Genomic DNA, 13,740 nt, shown 5'->3' with positions numbered 1-13,740 from the left:
TCGACTTGGCTTGGTTAATGAACTCGACTAAAGCTCGAACTCAAATTCTTTGGTGATTAACATGGACAATTAAGAGTGTATTACAGTACAGTAGTAGGTATTATACAGTAAGGAAAGGGAGCAGCTAGAAACAAGGTTTAAAAAAAAAAGATGACGTAAAAAAAAAGACAAAAGATAAAAGGTAGCCGTAGTGAGTGACCAATAAGAGGAGTCCCAAAAGAAAAGGGGGGGCGTGAAAATGAATAGAAAAAGGACAAGCTTTTAGTGTTGGCTGTAGAGACCACCCAGAAGTCAGGGAATGCAACCACAACTCCACAACTACAACTACAACTACTACTGTAACTACAAAACTAACAACTAAGCTTATTACGGACTACTTATTAGTTATTACTGCCATTATTATATAACTAATGTCAATGTCTTTGTCTTTGCTTATGTGTCATCCTTATCCGCCTCACCCTCCTTTTACAATCTTTTCCTGCCTTTTCCTGCTTTCTAGTATCTACCTTTTTTTTTTTTTTTTTTTTTTGGGAAAGAATAGGCTTCCTGCTACTATCTACCTAGTCCTATTATATTTTTATTTTTAATTTTTTGGGAAAGGTAAAATATCTTCGGGTATTACTATTGCTACGTATTATCTTTAATAAAGATTAAGGGTACGTATTATTCACTTCATTTTCATTCATCAAAACTTATTTATATTACGAAGTAAACCTTTTTTGAACTTATTTACCATATACTTGTTATTTGACCTTATCAACTTATTTTTTAAAAAAATAAAGTGAATACAATAACCTACACCTTTTACACAAAGTCGTAATAATAATAAGAAGAAGAACATGACATGTAGCTTTAAAAAAAGGGTTAATACTTAATATCTTAACGTGTCTCTCTATGACATGATGATAATTAATTTACCTCATAATAATCATCTAAATAAGAGTTATAACATCCATAAAGAGATGAATTTTCCACAAATTCTAACAACTCATTATGACTACTATGGTCCTCTCCTACACCATTCTTCATTCCCCTATTAAAGTATTAATATTGATAAATGATTTAGATTACATCATACTTATGATTGAATGGAGGACCTAATTTAATGTTCCTATTATGTTGGTCTTATATGGTACGTTACGTATTACAGAGTACTGTTGATTATTGGCCTTCTTAGTTGTTATAAGAGACTCAACTGTGGAGTTGTTTGTAGTGTTAATTGTTTGTTTTTAGAGGAAAATAAAATATTACTCGGGTAGTTCGGTTATATCAATGACATACGTCTTATTGTCTTAGGTTTGAACGAGACACTGTGTAGAACATGGTTATTTTTTTGAAGGCATGCAACGAAGTCAATCAAAGATTAATTACTACTCGTATTAAATTGTTTTTTTTAAAAAAAAAAAAATAAATAAATAAAATAATGTAGAGAATGAATTGAATCAACGCATATAATATGTATCGGTAAAAGAGAAATATCGAAATTTCTCATGAGTTTCCTTGGCATGGAGTAAAAATGGTTTTCCAAATTAGGGGGAACAAAAGATGGTGCACGAAGGAAACATTTTCCAAAAATTGATGAGTTAGGGAAGTATTTTTCACTTGAATTGAAGTCACCCAAGTTAAATCTATATAAATCCTTACATATTATAATAAGAAGGGTAATGTTATATGAAGCCTTAAGGGCTATATATAAACATTAAATACATTTTTGAAAATTGTATAAAATTAGAAATTCATGACAAAAACACGCGTAAATCACTATAATTAGTGTTTATATTTTTATGATTTGTTAACTTTTTACGATTTTTAAGTGTAAATTTAATGCTTATATGTAACCCTAAGGGCTATGTATAACATTTTCCTAATAAGAATCCTTGGTAGCAAAAGTCAGCAACATCGTTATCTTGATGATAAATTAAATGAAATATCACAAACTCAATTAAGCAAGCTGCTGGGTCCGTAATTTTGTCGTATAGCTAAAAGAGACCAACATTTTTCTAGTTTAGCGATAATATTAATTCTAAATCACTTCAATCATATCAATACAAGTATCAAGAGTTCCATAACGTTAGCACTTTTAATTAACATTAAATGATAATACTCTTATTTAATGGATTGATCATAGATTAATATGAGTAACATTATCGAAAAGACCATAATGCCCTTAGGTATGTAAAGCCAAGGTTAAAGTAGTATTCACAAAACATGTATTTAATGAAGTTATTTTTCTAGAACATAGTCAAATTGTATAAATTCTCCTCAACTTATTTTAGACAAGTTTTTTTGATAACATGAGTTTAGATATGTCCTTAGTGACTGTATATAAACTAATACACCACTCATTCCCCTAAATACTTTCAATGTGTACAAATAATTAAACATATGGGAACTAACTTGGGCATTGGAGGCTCCAAAAAATGTGAATAGTTGAATGTTCAATTAATTCAAATAGTAGACACCTGATAATCCTCAATCTTCATATTGTGCACCAACAAATATGTAACAATGACGCTAAAAAAAAAAAAATTCAAATACTACCTCCATCAACAAATATTAAGTAGTTTCTAGTCAAAATCATATACTCTAATGTACTTAAACAATGAAATCTACTCAGCTAATCATGTTTGATTAGGATGTAACTCCCAAGTCCTAATGATAGCATCCCTATATAATTGGCGTCGTATTACAACTTTAGGTGAAAATTAATTGATGGCCACGTATTAACAAACATTATTACTAGCACTACTTAATTAGATATAGCTCCTACCTCATGGGCTCGGCCGATTGGATTAATTTGTGCCACCTCATATACCTATGTACTAAGTGTCTAAGTGTCCTTACAGTATAATCATCAAGTCCCTAACCTCTTGCATAAAATCGTCACACACTATGATTAGTATAATAATAATCCCACTTTAATAACTAACCCGACATAATATTGCACCATTATTAAGATTAACATAGCCTCGTATTAATATCTTTTGATTACTTGAATTTTCCCTTTGATAAATATGTCTTCGCACATTATGTAAATATCGTAGCTAGGGTATATATATCTATATATATTTGATTAATGATAATATTTCTAGTTAAGGAGAACTACACGATTCCGCCAAACCAATTCATACAAATGTGAGCTTTTTGAAATGAAACGAGGAAATAGATTTAATCACAAATGAAATATAAAGTGGGTACACTATACACAACATAATGTGAGCTCAACCTACGACTTATTTGTTATAATTTGATATCAATAGTTATTTGACCTAAGTTAAATTTTAAAAATAATCCAAAAATTATGCAAAGTCGAATTCAAGCATGATCCATATTACTCAAAAGGTAACAACACTAGAAACAACATAATTGACATGATTTCAGAAATTATATTCCTCAAAAAAATTAATGTTGTCCTTTGAAAGACTGAAAGTTCCCAAACCGAAAAAGAAAATTGATTCCTTAATGAATAATGACGTAATTTTCCACTCATTATTCCTAGAACGATTAAATCTTGTCCTAAGAAAAGTTCCTAATTAAAGGAAAGACAAATGAGTTTCAATCAAATTTATAAGGACGGTCCATCCACTAAGAGAAGCAACAGAAACCACCAATGTCTAAATAATATACTGGTACGTCAAATCAACTTACCAATTGTCTCAAAAGGGACTTTAGTCGCAGTGTTACGATTAACCAGTGGTTATTTTCAATTAACTCTTTATATCTACTACTGGTCCGCTCGTATAGAATTGTAATTTAGTTAAAATCTATCGTCAAAATGTACATTATACAACTCATAAGAAAATGACAATCCTACTCGACCTAGTCTCATGTTTAGACAACAACTATCCATCCCAAATTGTGGCCGGGCTACTTTTATGTGAGTACGACCCGAGTTACGTGCTTTGATTTGGGCCAATTTTATGCCCGGCCAACACTAACCAACCTATCAGCACTAAGACAGATAAACCAATAATATGACACAGGAAAAACATCTTTACCAGGGAAAAAATTAGTCTAGTGGAAAGGTAAATCATTTAGCTGAGCATTTCTTTTTCAGGTGGACTGAATCAATGACTTTATTATATGGTGCAAGAACTGCAGTTCCTATAGATCTTAAGAAGAAGCCATGGGAACAGGAACATCCCCTTCACAACCGGTGGCACCCTGATATACCGGATGTTGCAGAAGTGAAGGTTGGGGAGGTTTTCAGGGTAGAAATGGTAGACTTCACTGGAGGTGGTATCAAACATGACTCCTCTGCTGAAGACATCAAGCATGCTGACCTTTCTGTGGTATGCTGCTTTGTCTCACACTCTTACCTCCTTTTCTACTACGTAGTAAACTAGTAGTATATTTAATGATAACTTCAGACTCTCCGGTTTAACACTGTCACTTTTTCCTAGAAAGGTGAAGGTGATCATAAGTGAAGTCTTATAACATAACCTATACTTTACAATTCACCATGTTCTTTGCTTTTAATTTCTTATGCATATACAATTCTATACATTTTTTGGATGGTAAGACGAAAAGTATTATCGGATCCTCTTACTGGTCAACTCAATCCAAATTTGCACACTAAGGTCCTTAAGACTTGAGAAAGGAGGGGGGGGGGGGGGGGGGGGGGAGCTGGTACCAACACACATCATATATGTATGTATATACATACATATTGATTGTATATTCGTATTGCAGTGTTTTCATGTATAGAATAGAAGTACTGGAAAAGAAAAGGATTTGTTCTTTATATAAAAACACAGAAAAAAAAAGTGTACGAGTATGAAGAAAAGATATTCATCTATGAAAAGAAGCAAACCAGGACCCTAGATGTCAAACTCAGTACCCTTGAGGCCTTGATTGATAGTTATCCTTTCATATTTGTCCATTAAGAAAATTAATACTTGTATGAGAAAAGGACCACCAGGAAAGAAAACAGGTTACAGAAATTTGTCACTATTAGGCATTTTCTATAGTCTAAATCAGACAATATATCAACCAAATGCATGGAATGTCACTGGAATATTATTAAGGTTGAGTTGTCAGAAACATATGGTATGCTTGTAAACTAAACCACAAAAATGGGTCCTCGTACACCAACATTAGTGGTACCAGTAGACTTGAAGAAGAAACCATGGGAGCAAGAGCTACCTCTTCATAATCGTTGGCACCCTCAAATACCTCCAGTCGCGGAGGTAAAAGCAGGGGAATTCTTCAGAATTGAGATGGTAGATTGGACAGGAGGTGTTATCCGTGATAATGACTCTGCTTCTGATGTAAAATTAATAGACCTCTCAACTGTAAGAACTTAATACCTTTAGGCTATACTAGTTTGTAGTATATCATACTTCATACGGTCATACCATTATTTGTTTGAGATGCCGAACTTTATGCACAGACATCAGATTATCAACAACGTTTCTGATTGAATTCAATCATATAATTTGGAGGTTTAGTTGTGTTTATAACTGATTTGAAATTTAACCAGGTTCATTACTTAAGTGGGCCAATTAAAGTTTCGGATGTAGATGGGGTTCCGGCTAAACCAGGTGATCTTCTCTCAGTGGAAATATGCAATTTAGGTCCTCTGCCTGGGGATGAATGGGGATATACTGCAACTTTTGACAGAGAAAATGGGGGTGGATTTTTGACTGACCATTTCCCTTCTGCTACTAAGGCTATTTGGTATTTTGAAGGGATTTACACATACTCAACTCATATACCAGGTGAGACCTATATCCACAAGTCCACAACTATTAGTACAGGTTTACTGCAATGAATGGTTTATGGTTTTAATGCTTTTCCAACTTATGCTACTCAGACTCTTCATTTCACCTTAAATACCCATGCCAGAATCTTGACACTTCAATATGAGTATGGACACTTGACAAATCATTTTGAACGAAAAAACAGAAAACAGCTCACAAAATAGTTGAGTTTGACATTTGGACAAAGACCAATGTTAGACATGAATACCCAATTTGAGCTACATAGTTTCCAATTATTGCTAGGCACCCAGAAAGTTTTGTGAAGTTACTGTTCCATTCTGAGCTCTGACACAAGATCTATGTTTGCTTCTACATGCATATATATCAGGAGTACGTTTCCCAGGTTTAACCCACCCTGGAATAATTGGGACTGCTCCTTCAAAGGAGCTCCTTGATATATGGAATGAAAGGGAAAGCGAAGTTCAAGAAAACGGTTTGAAGTCTCTAAAGCTGTGTGAAGTTCTGCATTCTAGACCGCTAGCAAACTTGCCATCACCCAAAGGCTGCCTATTAGGGAAGGTAAGAAAACTACGGAGTTTAATTGTAAACAAATACTAAAAGAATAGTGTTTGATTATTCTGATGGAATATACTGGTCCTGACTCCTGAGTAGATAGATAAAGGCACACCAGAATGGGAAAGAATTGCAAAAGAGGCAGCAAGAACAATTCCAGGTAGAGAGAATGGAGGAAATTGCGACATCAAAAATCTTAGCAAAGGTTCAAAGATTTACCTGCCAGTGTTTGTCAAAGGAGCTAATCTAAGCACAGGTGATATGCACTTCTCTCAGGGGGATGGTGAAGTCTCTTTCTGTGGCGCAATTGAAATGAGTGGCTTTCTTGAGCTCAAGTAAACTTTCTCTACTCCTCTTTTCTGCACTTATGCTGCAAACAAAAAAAACTTTAAATGTAATAACAAACCATTACAACCTAAAAAAGTTATATCACTAGCATACCAGAAAACAGATCCCCTGCAGAATCCTGCTTGTGCAAACAAAACTCAATACAATTCTACCACCTTTTTCCTAAAAGATAACAAGCCTCACTTCTAGTTTAGTTCATTCCAAACCAAAAAAAAAGAGGTACAGTGAAGCTGTAAGCCTGTAAGTAAATTATATTTATGTTATGTTAATATGATTTCTAAAAAGATGATCTAAATCAAACATGGCCTATATAGAGATGGAGGGTATACTAATTTAATCTGCGGCACTATAGGCATGTTATTTTGTAGACTGACATGAAAGGCAAGAAAGAGAAAAGAGCAGAAAAATCCAGCAAAATTACAACATCAGAATTCAGATGATAGTTTTGTTTCAGAAAAGAGTACATTTTCTACACCTGGGCAGTAAATGACGCTAAGAAATACTACAATACTATCTAAGAGGCCAAAAGACAATTAAAAAGGTGTAATATAAGATGATTTAACAGACTTAATATAAGAAGTTGATATTACAATCAAAGCTAGCTAGGAGATTATGTACATGTATGTATTATTGTACGTCTGCTAATAACAAACTACTATCACTTATTAGGTGTGACATTATAAGAGGAGGAATGAAGGAGTATCTCACACCAATGGGTCCAACTCCTCTGCATGTAAACCCCATCTTCGAGATAGGTCCAATTGAACCAAGGTTCTCAGAATGGTTAGTATTTGAGGGCATTAGTGTTGATGAGAGTGGAAGGCAACACTATCTTGATGCAAGTGTCGCTTATAAGCGTGCAGTACTCAATGCCATTGATTACCTCTCCAAATTTGGTTACTCAAAGAAACAGGTTTGATCCTCATATGCAAAAATGCAGCTGCTAATTCATATAACAAATTAGGAAAAGTTAACTTACCCTTAAAAACTGTTGGAATGCTTGCCAGGTCTATCTCCTGCTATCTTGCTGCCCTTGTGAAGGAAGAATCTCTGGAATAGTTGACTCCCCAAATGCTGTTGCCACCCTTGCAATACCAACAGCCATCTTTGATCAGGTATTAGTTTCATGCATTAAAAATGACTTTAAACTACACTGTTACAGCCTATTTTACTCTGCCCCTTCATTTCACCTCAATAAAATGAAATTTTCGTAAAATGGTCAAGTTTGACAATCGGACCCATACTCTTGTCTAACACGGAAAACCAAGTCCTAAATAAAGTGTACCCATTAGCTGATTTCAGTAGTTGATTAAAAAAATCCCTCTTTTTCCAGAATTTTTGTGTGTTTATTACACTGTGGCTGCAGGACATTCGACCTAAAAGCAGAAGGATTCCTGTCGGCCCAAGGTTAGTGAGGAAACCAGATGTGTTGAAATGCACTTATGATGGTAACTTGCCAATTACAAGGAACCCAGCTGCTTCAACATGACTAATGCAAGCAGAAAACATCACTACTCTTGAGCAGGCCCTTTTTCACAGCAGTTATAGGAGGTTCAAAAGAAATGAATGGTCAAACTTGCACCATTCAACTTTTTTTATCTCATACTCTCTCTTTGTTATCAGTTTAAAATAAACATTAGGAAAGAAAGCTAAATAATTTCTTTTTGTGCAGAAAAAGGATGGAAATGCTACATTGGTGCTAATTCCAAAAAAGCATGACCAAATTTACTTGCACTAGCTTTTAAGAATACATTAATCATCCTAAATTTAACAAGATCAGAAGAGGCAAAATAAATCTTCAACGTGTGTATGCATGATGATTGATAAATTAAAATAAAAAAAAGGGCAACAGCATAGCTTCAGTAGTATTTGGAAAGTGTCCTCTGGTGAATGAGAGAAGGTAACTGAATGCTATAAGACCATAAGCCAATGATCCAGCTCGCTCAGCTCCTGTTATAAAAACTCATCAACTACAAGGAGAGGAATGAGGAGTAGGAATTTCATGGAATAGAAGCTTAGTGTAATAGTGTTTGTAAGGATACTCTTGAGTCTTGACTCTTGAAAGTTGAGATATTGAGACTTGGGAAATCATTGGCACCTACTGTCCTGAAGCACGTAAGTATCTTCTAAATGACTAATTAAACTAAGTTCACATCGTTCTGATGGTAATTTTAGTACCAGGAAAGAATTCTATGCTTGTTAAAGCTTCTTGCTCAGAGCAAAAATATAAAGTAACAGAACAGACAGGATGAAAGCCAATGGAAAAGAGACATTTGTTATGTTATTTCGTTCTCTTTCAATAGGGAAGAACATCCAGCACCTTTCTTTTGACAGTATCTTTTCATTTCACAGAGATCAAGAGTTAGAGTTAGCATACTCGGTATCATTTGCATTAAAAAAAAAATGTAGATGCGCAAAAGACTGACGTACAAAAGACCATCAGAAATGATCCATCACTTCATCAACAACAATCCTTGGCTCACAAAAAACCCTTGTTGCTAATTCCAGCAGTTTGTATTTCTTTTTAGCCAATATAACATCATGCTCAAATAAATTACAGGTTACAGCCTTTACAGGCAACAAAAGCATGCTCAAAACCCATATTTCCAGGCTGGTTTATGACATCTCTAATTAGAACAGATGGCACATCAGTCAACAGGAAATTTAGAAATTGGATCCCCCTACGAAAAATACACTAAACAGGTGATTTCCTAGTTCTTTATACGCTAAAAAAAACACTATAGCAAATCTGCCCCTACCCCCCACCCAACCCTGCACAATCCATGCTCAGTTGCTCACATAAGGTTGTATTTTAGTGCAGCACCTTGTCTCAGTTTAAAAGGTGAGTTCATATCACATATGATCTTAAACTCAACACTTTGTTTGGATAGAATAAAATGGAAGGAAAAGAAAGGAAGAGAAAGGAGAGGGAAGGGATCCAATTTCCCTCTCACTTTAATAAGCATATCCCTCCAAAATTGGAGAGATTTGGAGGGAAAATGGAGCTCACCTCCCCCCTCCCTTTCTTCTCTCTTCCCTTCCTCTTCTATCCCTCCCCTTCCTTTCCTTCCTTGTTTCCTATCCAAACAAAGTGTAAAAGACTAGCACCTGAAAACAAAATGGTTGCAAAAGATATTCAGATTTACCTGCTTCCAAGCTTTTCAACTGGATCAAATCCTTCGTCTTTTGCTACAGCATGGATGGAGCAAGCTCGTGATTCTAGCTCCACGGCTCCACCTCAGTGCCTGTATTCTGCAAAAATTGTGACAGAACCTGTCATAGAAATCCACAAAACCCTAGTCCTTGAATGCACCCCACAAATCTGCTGCAAATAAATGTGCCCTTCTGTACAAAAAACTTGACGACCTTTATATATTGTGTGATCACTAAAGTATGCAGCATGTATACAATAGGAATTTAGTGAGATAAAAGTTGCAGAAATGTCGTGCATTTCAAAAAAAAAAATATGTTATAAAAGACCTTTTATAGGCTTTTTGTGGGATCTTCAGGAACAAATATTACAGAACAGGTGCTAAAAGACATGGACACCAGCATGAAAATACCACCTCATGGAGTAAGCAAGCTCATTCATCTTCTAAAGGAAGTGATCGCGGCCAACTTTAGAATTTCTTCAGCTCAGGGCCTGAAACAACCTTCACACATGTGAGTTCACGTAGCCTGAATGTATGGGTAAATCTGTATATATGCATTTGCAATGTCAATCACCACTCCAAATTTCAAGAAATTGTTCAATTTCATAGAAACAAAAACAACTTAAATCTACGTAATAAATGCAAACCTAATGCAACAAATTAAGCATTTGATTGCAAAGTAATTCACGAACAAGACAAACGTACACCACATTTGAGTACTTTTGTATCCTTTGTAGGCAATCTACAACAATTCTGCATCAAATGTAGAATTGTCATGCTTCATAGCTCTCTTTAGTTCAAAAAAAGATAGGCCATAGTTTAACTCCTCTTTTACCCAAAAAAATGATACTACTATACTCTAATGACACCTAGAAAAGTAAGTACTTGGGAAATCGGTTTCCTTAGTTTTGTATTAAGTGAATACGCCATACATTTTCTGATATATAAGCTTGCTTTGAGTAAAAGCAATACAAAATTACAAACATAAACATGTGGGCTAAATTAAGCTAATTACACTATGTACCCAAATAAATCCCAATGATGTAGAACAAAGTCCATGAACATCAGAAAAATAATATGAAAAAGTCGAAAATGCTAAAAACAAGTCAGATTTCTGATTTCTGATTTCTGATTTCTGAAAAGAAGGTATGATGCATTATTACAAATCTTAGAAAGACTGGTGATCGTGAGATAATCTAAAAACACATTGTTCTCTATCACATTAGAGTATACACAATAGAGCATAGACATAGCATACGACATTACGTAAGGTTACTACGTAATTAATCACGTTGTTTATCAAAATGACCATGGCTTAACAAATCTCTCCTGCCTCGAGCTCATCAGTCATCACATGTTATTGGAAACTAAACCATAGTACTTCTCACAAGTACTCGCAATAATAAAAATCACGAGTAGAGTTGATCATGGGTCAAATTATACATTTGAACCAATTCCGGGCCGAATTGGCGTGACTTGACAAATTGACATAATAGCGAGGCCCATCATGTCAAATTGTCAAGTAACGACTAGAAGCAGATGCACCCAAATGCTGTAAGATGCAGTACATACATTATACATACCGGACAAATACAAATAATTGTTATTGTACAAGACAAACTCGTTAACCTAACACGATCCTAAGGATTGTCTATACCAATCAAATTACGAAATTCTGAGTTACCGAATACAATAATACGAGTAATAATTTTAGGATAAGATAAAATTAAATATGATATATGTTACATACCAGCCAAAAGCTAAAATTCATGAATAAATAATGTATACCCTAATGATCCTTTCTCAATTTCTTTGCAATTTCTAAAATTATGTCATCATTATCATGTTCGATTAAAAAAAAGTGCATTAAGAATATAAACTTTACAAAATTGGTAATAAAGAGAAGAAAATTAGATAGAGAAATTACCTGGAAAATCGATGAAAGGATGGGATGAGATGGGTTTGAAGCAACCCAAACGGCGGATAAAGGAATGAAGTTGATATGAAAAGGATTTGGAAGTTGCGCCTTTTATTTTAGAGAGACGAGAAAATTTCCCGCTTTTGTGTTTTTTCTTCTTTGGTGTGTAGCACGGTCGTGTGGACTGTGGAGCGTGGACTATTAGTAGGGAAAAAATTTACGTTCCGAGTTTTGTTCAATTGCACCATTCGTGATTTCATATTTCCCTACCTTATAAAAAGTGGAAGATTATACTTATGAATAGTGCACGGACGTTTATGACCTTCAAAATGTTTGTTTACCTTTTTACCCTTATTTTGTAATTTAAAAAGTGGAAGATTACACTTATGAATAGTGCACGGACGTTTAATTTAAAATGTTTGTTTACCTTTTTACCCTTATTTTGTAATTTATTAAGGATTTTCATTTTGGGTTTTTCACAAAACACCTTTAGACTATTAGATGGATGAATTTGAAACATCTACTCAATTAATGAGAAATTAAATGGAATAATAAAGTTTGAAATATTTGATTTTTATGAAATGGATATTTATTTTTTTTTTTACCTAAATACTGAAATACAAGTATCCCCACGAAGAAGAGTCAGGTAAGCAATATGCATTAGTATTATTTTTATTTTTGGTTTATTATTCTATGAAGATAGAATTAGCATCATTTGTGTTCTAACTTCCGTTCTTTCTTTGCAGAAATAATACAAAAATAATTTTTCCTTATACAACAATTGACTAAACCACTTAGATAACTTTTTCATAAGAAAACTTTTCTTATTATAAAATTACCTTACCCAAACTTATGCAAATCAGTAACCAGATAATTAATCTTAGAAAAAGATAATCTAAAATAAATAGTGGTCACATTTAGCATTTTCAACACCCATTTAGAGTTACCTACTACAATCTCTATATGAACGTATAATTGAGAGTTGTAGGTAGTTTCGACATACTATCTATTTTCTATATATGCCATATCATAAACTATATGCGCTTGCTTATCTACCCTAAAGCTTGCTAAAGTTGCCTGAACTAAAATGTCTAACAGTAGTAGCTTCTTTGATTAACTCCATTGTCTTTTCCCTTAACACATTTACTGTATTACTAGACAGGGTGATTGACTAGAATTTGAAGCAATAGCTACCAGGTTAGCGACTAAGCCCATGTTTTCCTAGATTGCACCAACAACTAACCTGAATAGAATCTAGGCTCTAAAATGAGCTTCGAAAGCCATTTCCTTTGAGCAAGCTATGCTATTGCACTAACACGAATACTTACACAGTGTGCCTTCTTACAAAAACATTGGCAAAGACTATACATGTATTGCGTACTAGCAACATTAAACTTTGCTTATGAGTCATCGGTTGTAATAGTTGCTTTTGAAAGACTCATATCACTTTTTTACTCTTTTGTCATACAATTAAATAGCCTATTATGGTTATGATATTAGTTAACTTACGGTTCACATCTTCAAGCGTTTTTGTAGTTGCATTACACATAATAACTATGGACGTGTTTCACAATGCTACAATTAGAAACACATTGATTAGAAACATAGTATTGCTCATGAGATACAAAAGCAATTAATACACAAGAGCACAGAAAACAAATTATATGTGAAGAAGTTTTTATTTATAAATTATTTATCTAAAGTCTGCTAGGTTTGTTTTCAAAAAAAAGTCTGCTAAGTTTAAGCTTTACTTGTGATGCTTCTGTTCTAATGTGCCAAAAGGATTCTTCCATTCATTTCGTAATACTACGTATATAACATTAATAAGACGATATGTCTCACTATATATATTCACATTATAACTGAAGACATATAGCGAACGGTTTCATTACCAATCCATTACTTATGTGTGGAGTGGAAACGCAAGCCAAAAGAGCCTAATGTAACAACTAGCCATCCGCGCGCATCGCGCGCGTGGACTACCCTAGTACTTATGAAAAGTACAACTGCGACGATTAATTTATTTATGTGCTGATTTGATGCTTGT

At 34.1% G+C, this 13,740-nt stretch overlaps 1 protein-coding gene and 1 long non-coding RNA gene across 3 annotated transcripts; one reads left to right on the top strand and one right to left on the bottom strand.

The window, feature by feature from the left end:
* The first annotated feature begins 3,909 nt into the window (after positions 1-3,909).
* Positions 3,910-8,357, top strand: LOC145561876 (uncharacterized). 2 transcript variants are annotated; one of them, XM_081622001.1, is made up of 7 exons: positions 3,910-4,292; positions 5,483-5,720; positions 6,091-6,281; positions 6,375-6,610; positions 7,293-7,536; positions 7,631-7,738; positions 7,990-8,357. In XM_081622001.1, the coding sequence occupies exons 1-7, from the start codon at positions 4,071-4,073 to the stop codon at positions 8,110-8,112; spliced, it is 1,362 nt and encodes a 453-aa protein (XP_081478127.1). In that variant the 5' UTR covers positions 3,910-4,070; the 3' UTR covers positions 8,113-8,357. The 2 variants fall into 2 exon arrangements, with proteins under 2 accessions (XP_081478127.1, XP_081478128.1); XM_081622002.1 differs by lacking the exon at positions 3,910-4,292 and adding an exon at positions 4,905-5,294.
* Positions 8,358-9,768: 1,411 nt separating this feature from the next.
* LOC145563050 (uncharacterized) lies at positions 9,769-11,785 on the bottom strand. Its single transcript, XR_014094495.1, has 3 exons — positions 11,703-11,785; positions 10,190-10,266; positions 9,769-9,875 (listed from the first exon to the last, which is right to left on the bottom strand). It is a non-coding gene; the product is annotated as an uncharacterized LOC145563050 (long non-coding RNA).
* Between the last annotated feature and the right edge of the window lie 1,955 nt (positions 11,786-13,740).

The sequence above is a fragment of the Chenopodium album genome, chromosome 10 (genome assembly GCF_948465745.1).
Source record: "Chenopodium album chromosome 10, dcCheAlbu1.1, whole genome shotgun sequence".
Taxonomy (NCBI): Eukaryota; Viridiplantae; Streptophyta; class Magnoliopsida; order Caryophyllales; family Amaranthaceae; genus Chenopodium; species Chenopodium album.
Note: the sequence above shows the minus strand (reverse complement) of the source record. Positions and strands in the feature narration are given on the sequence as shown.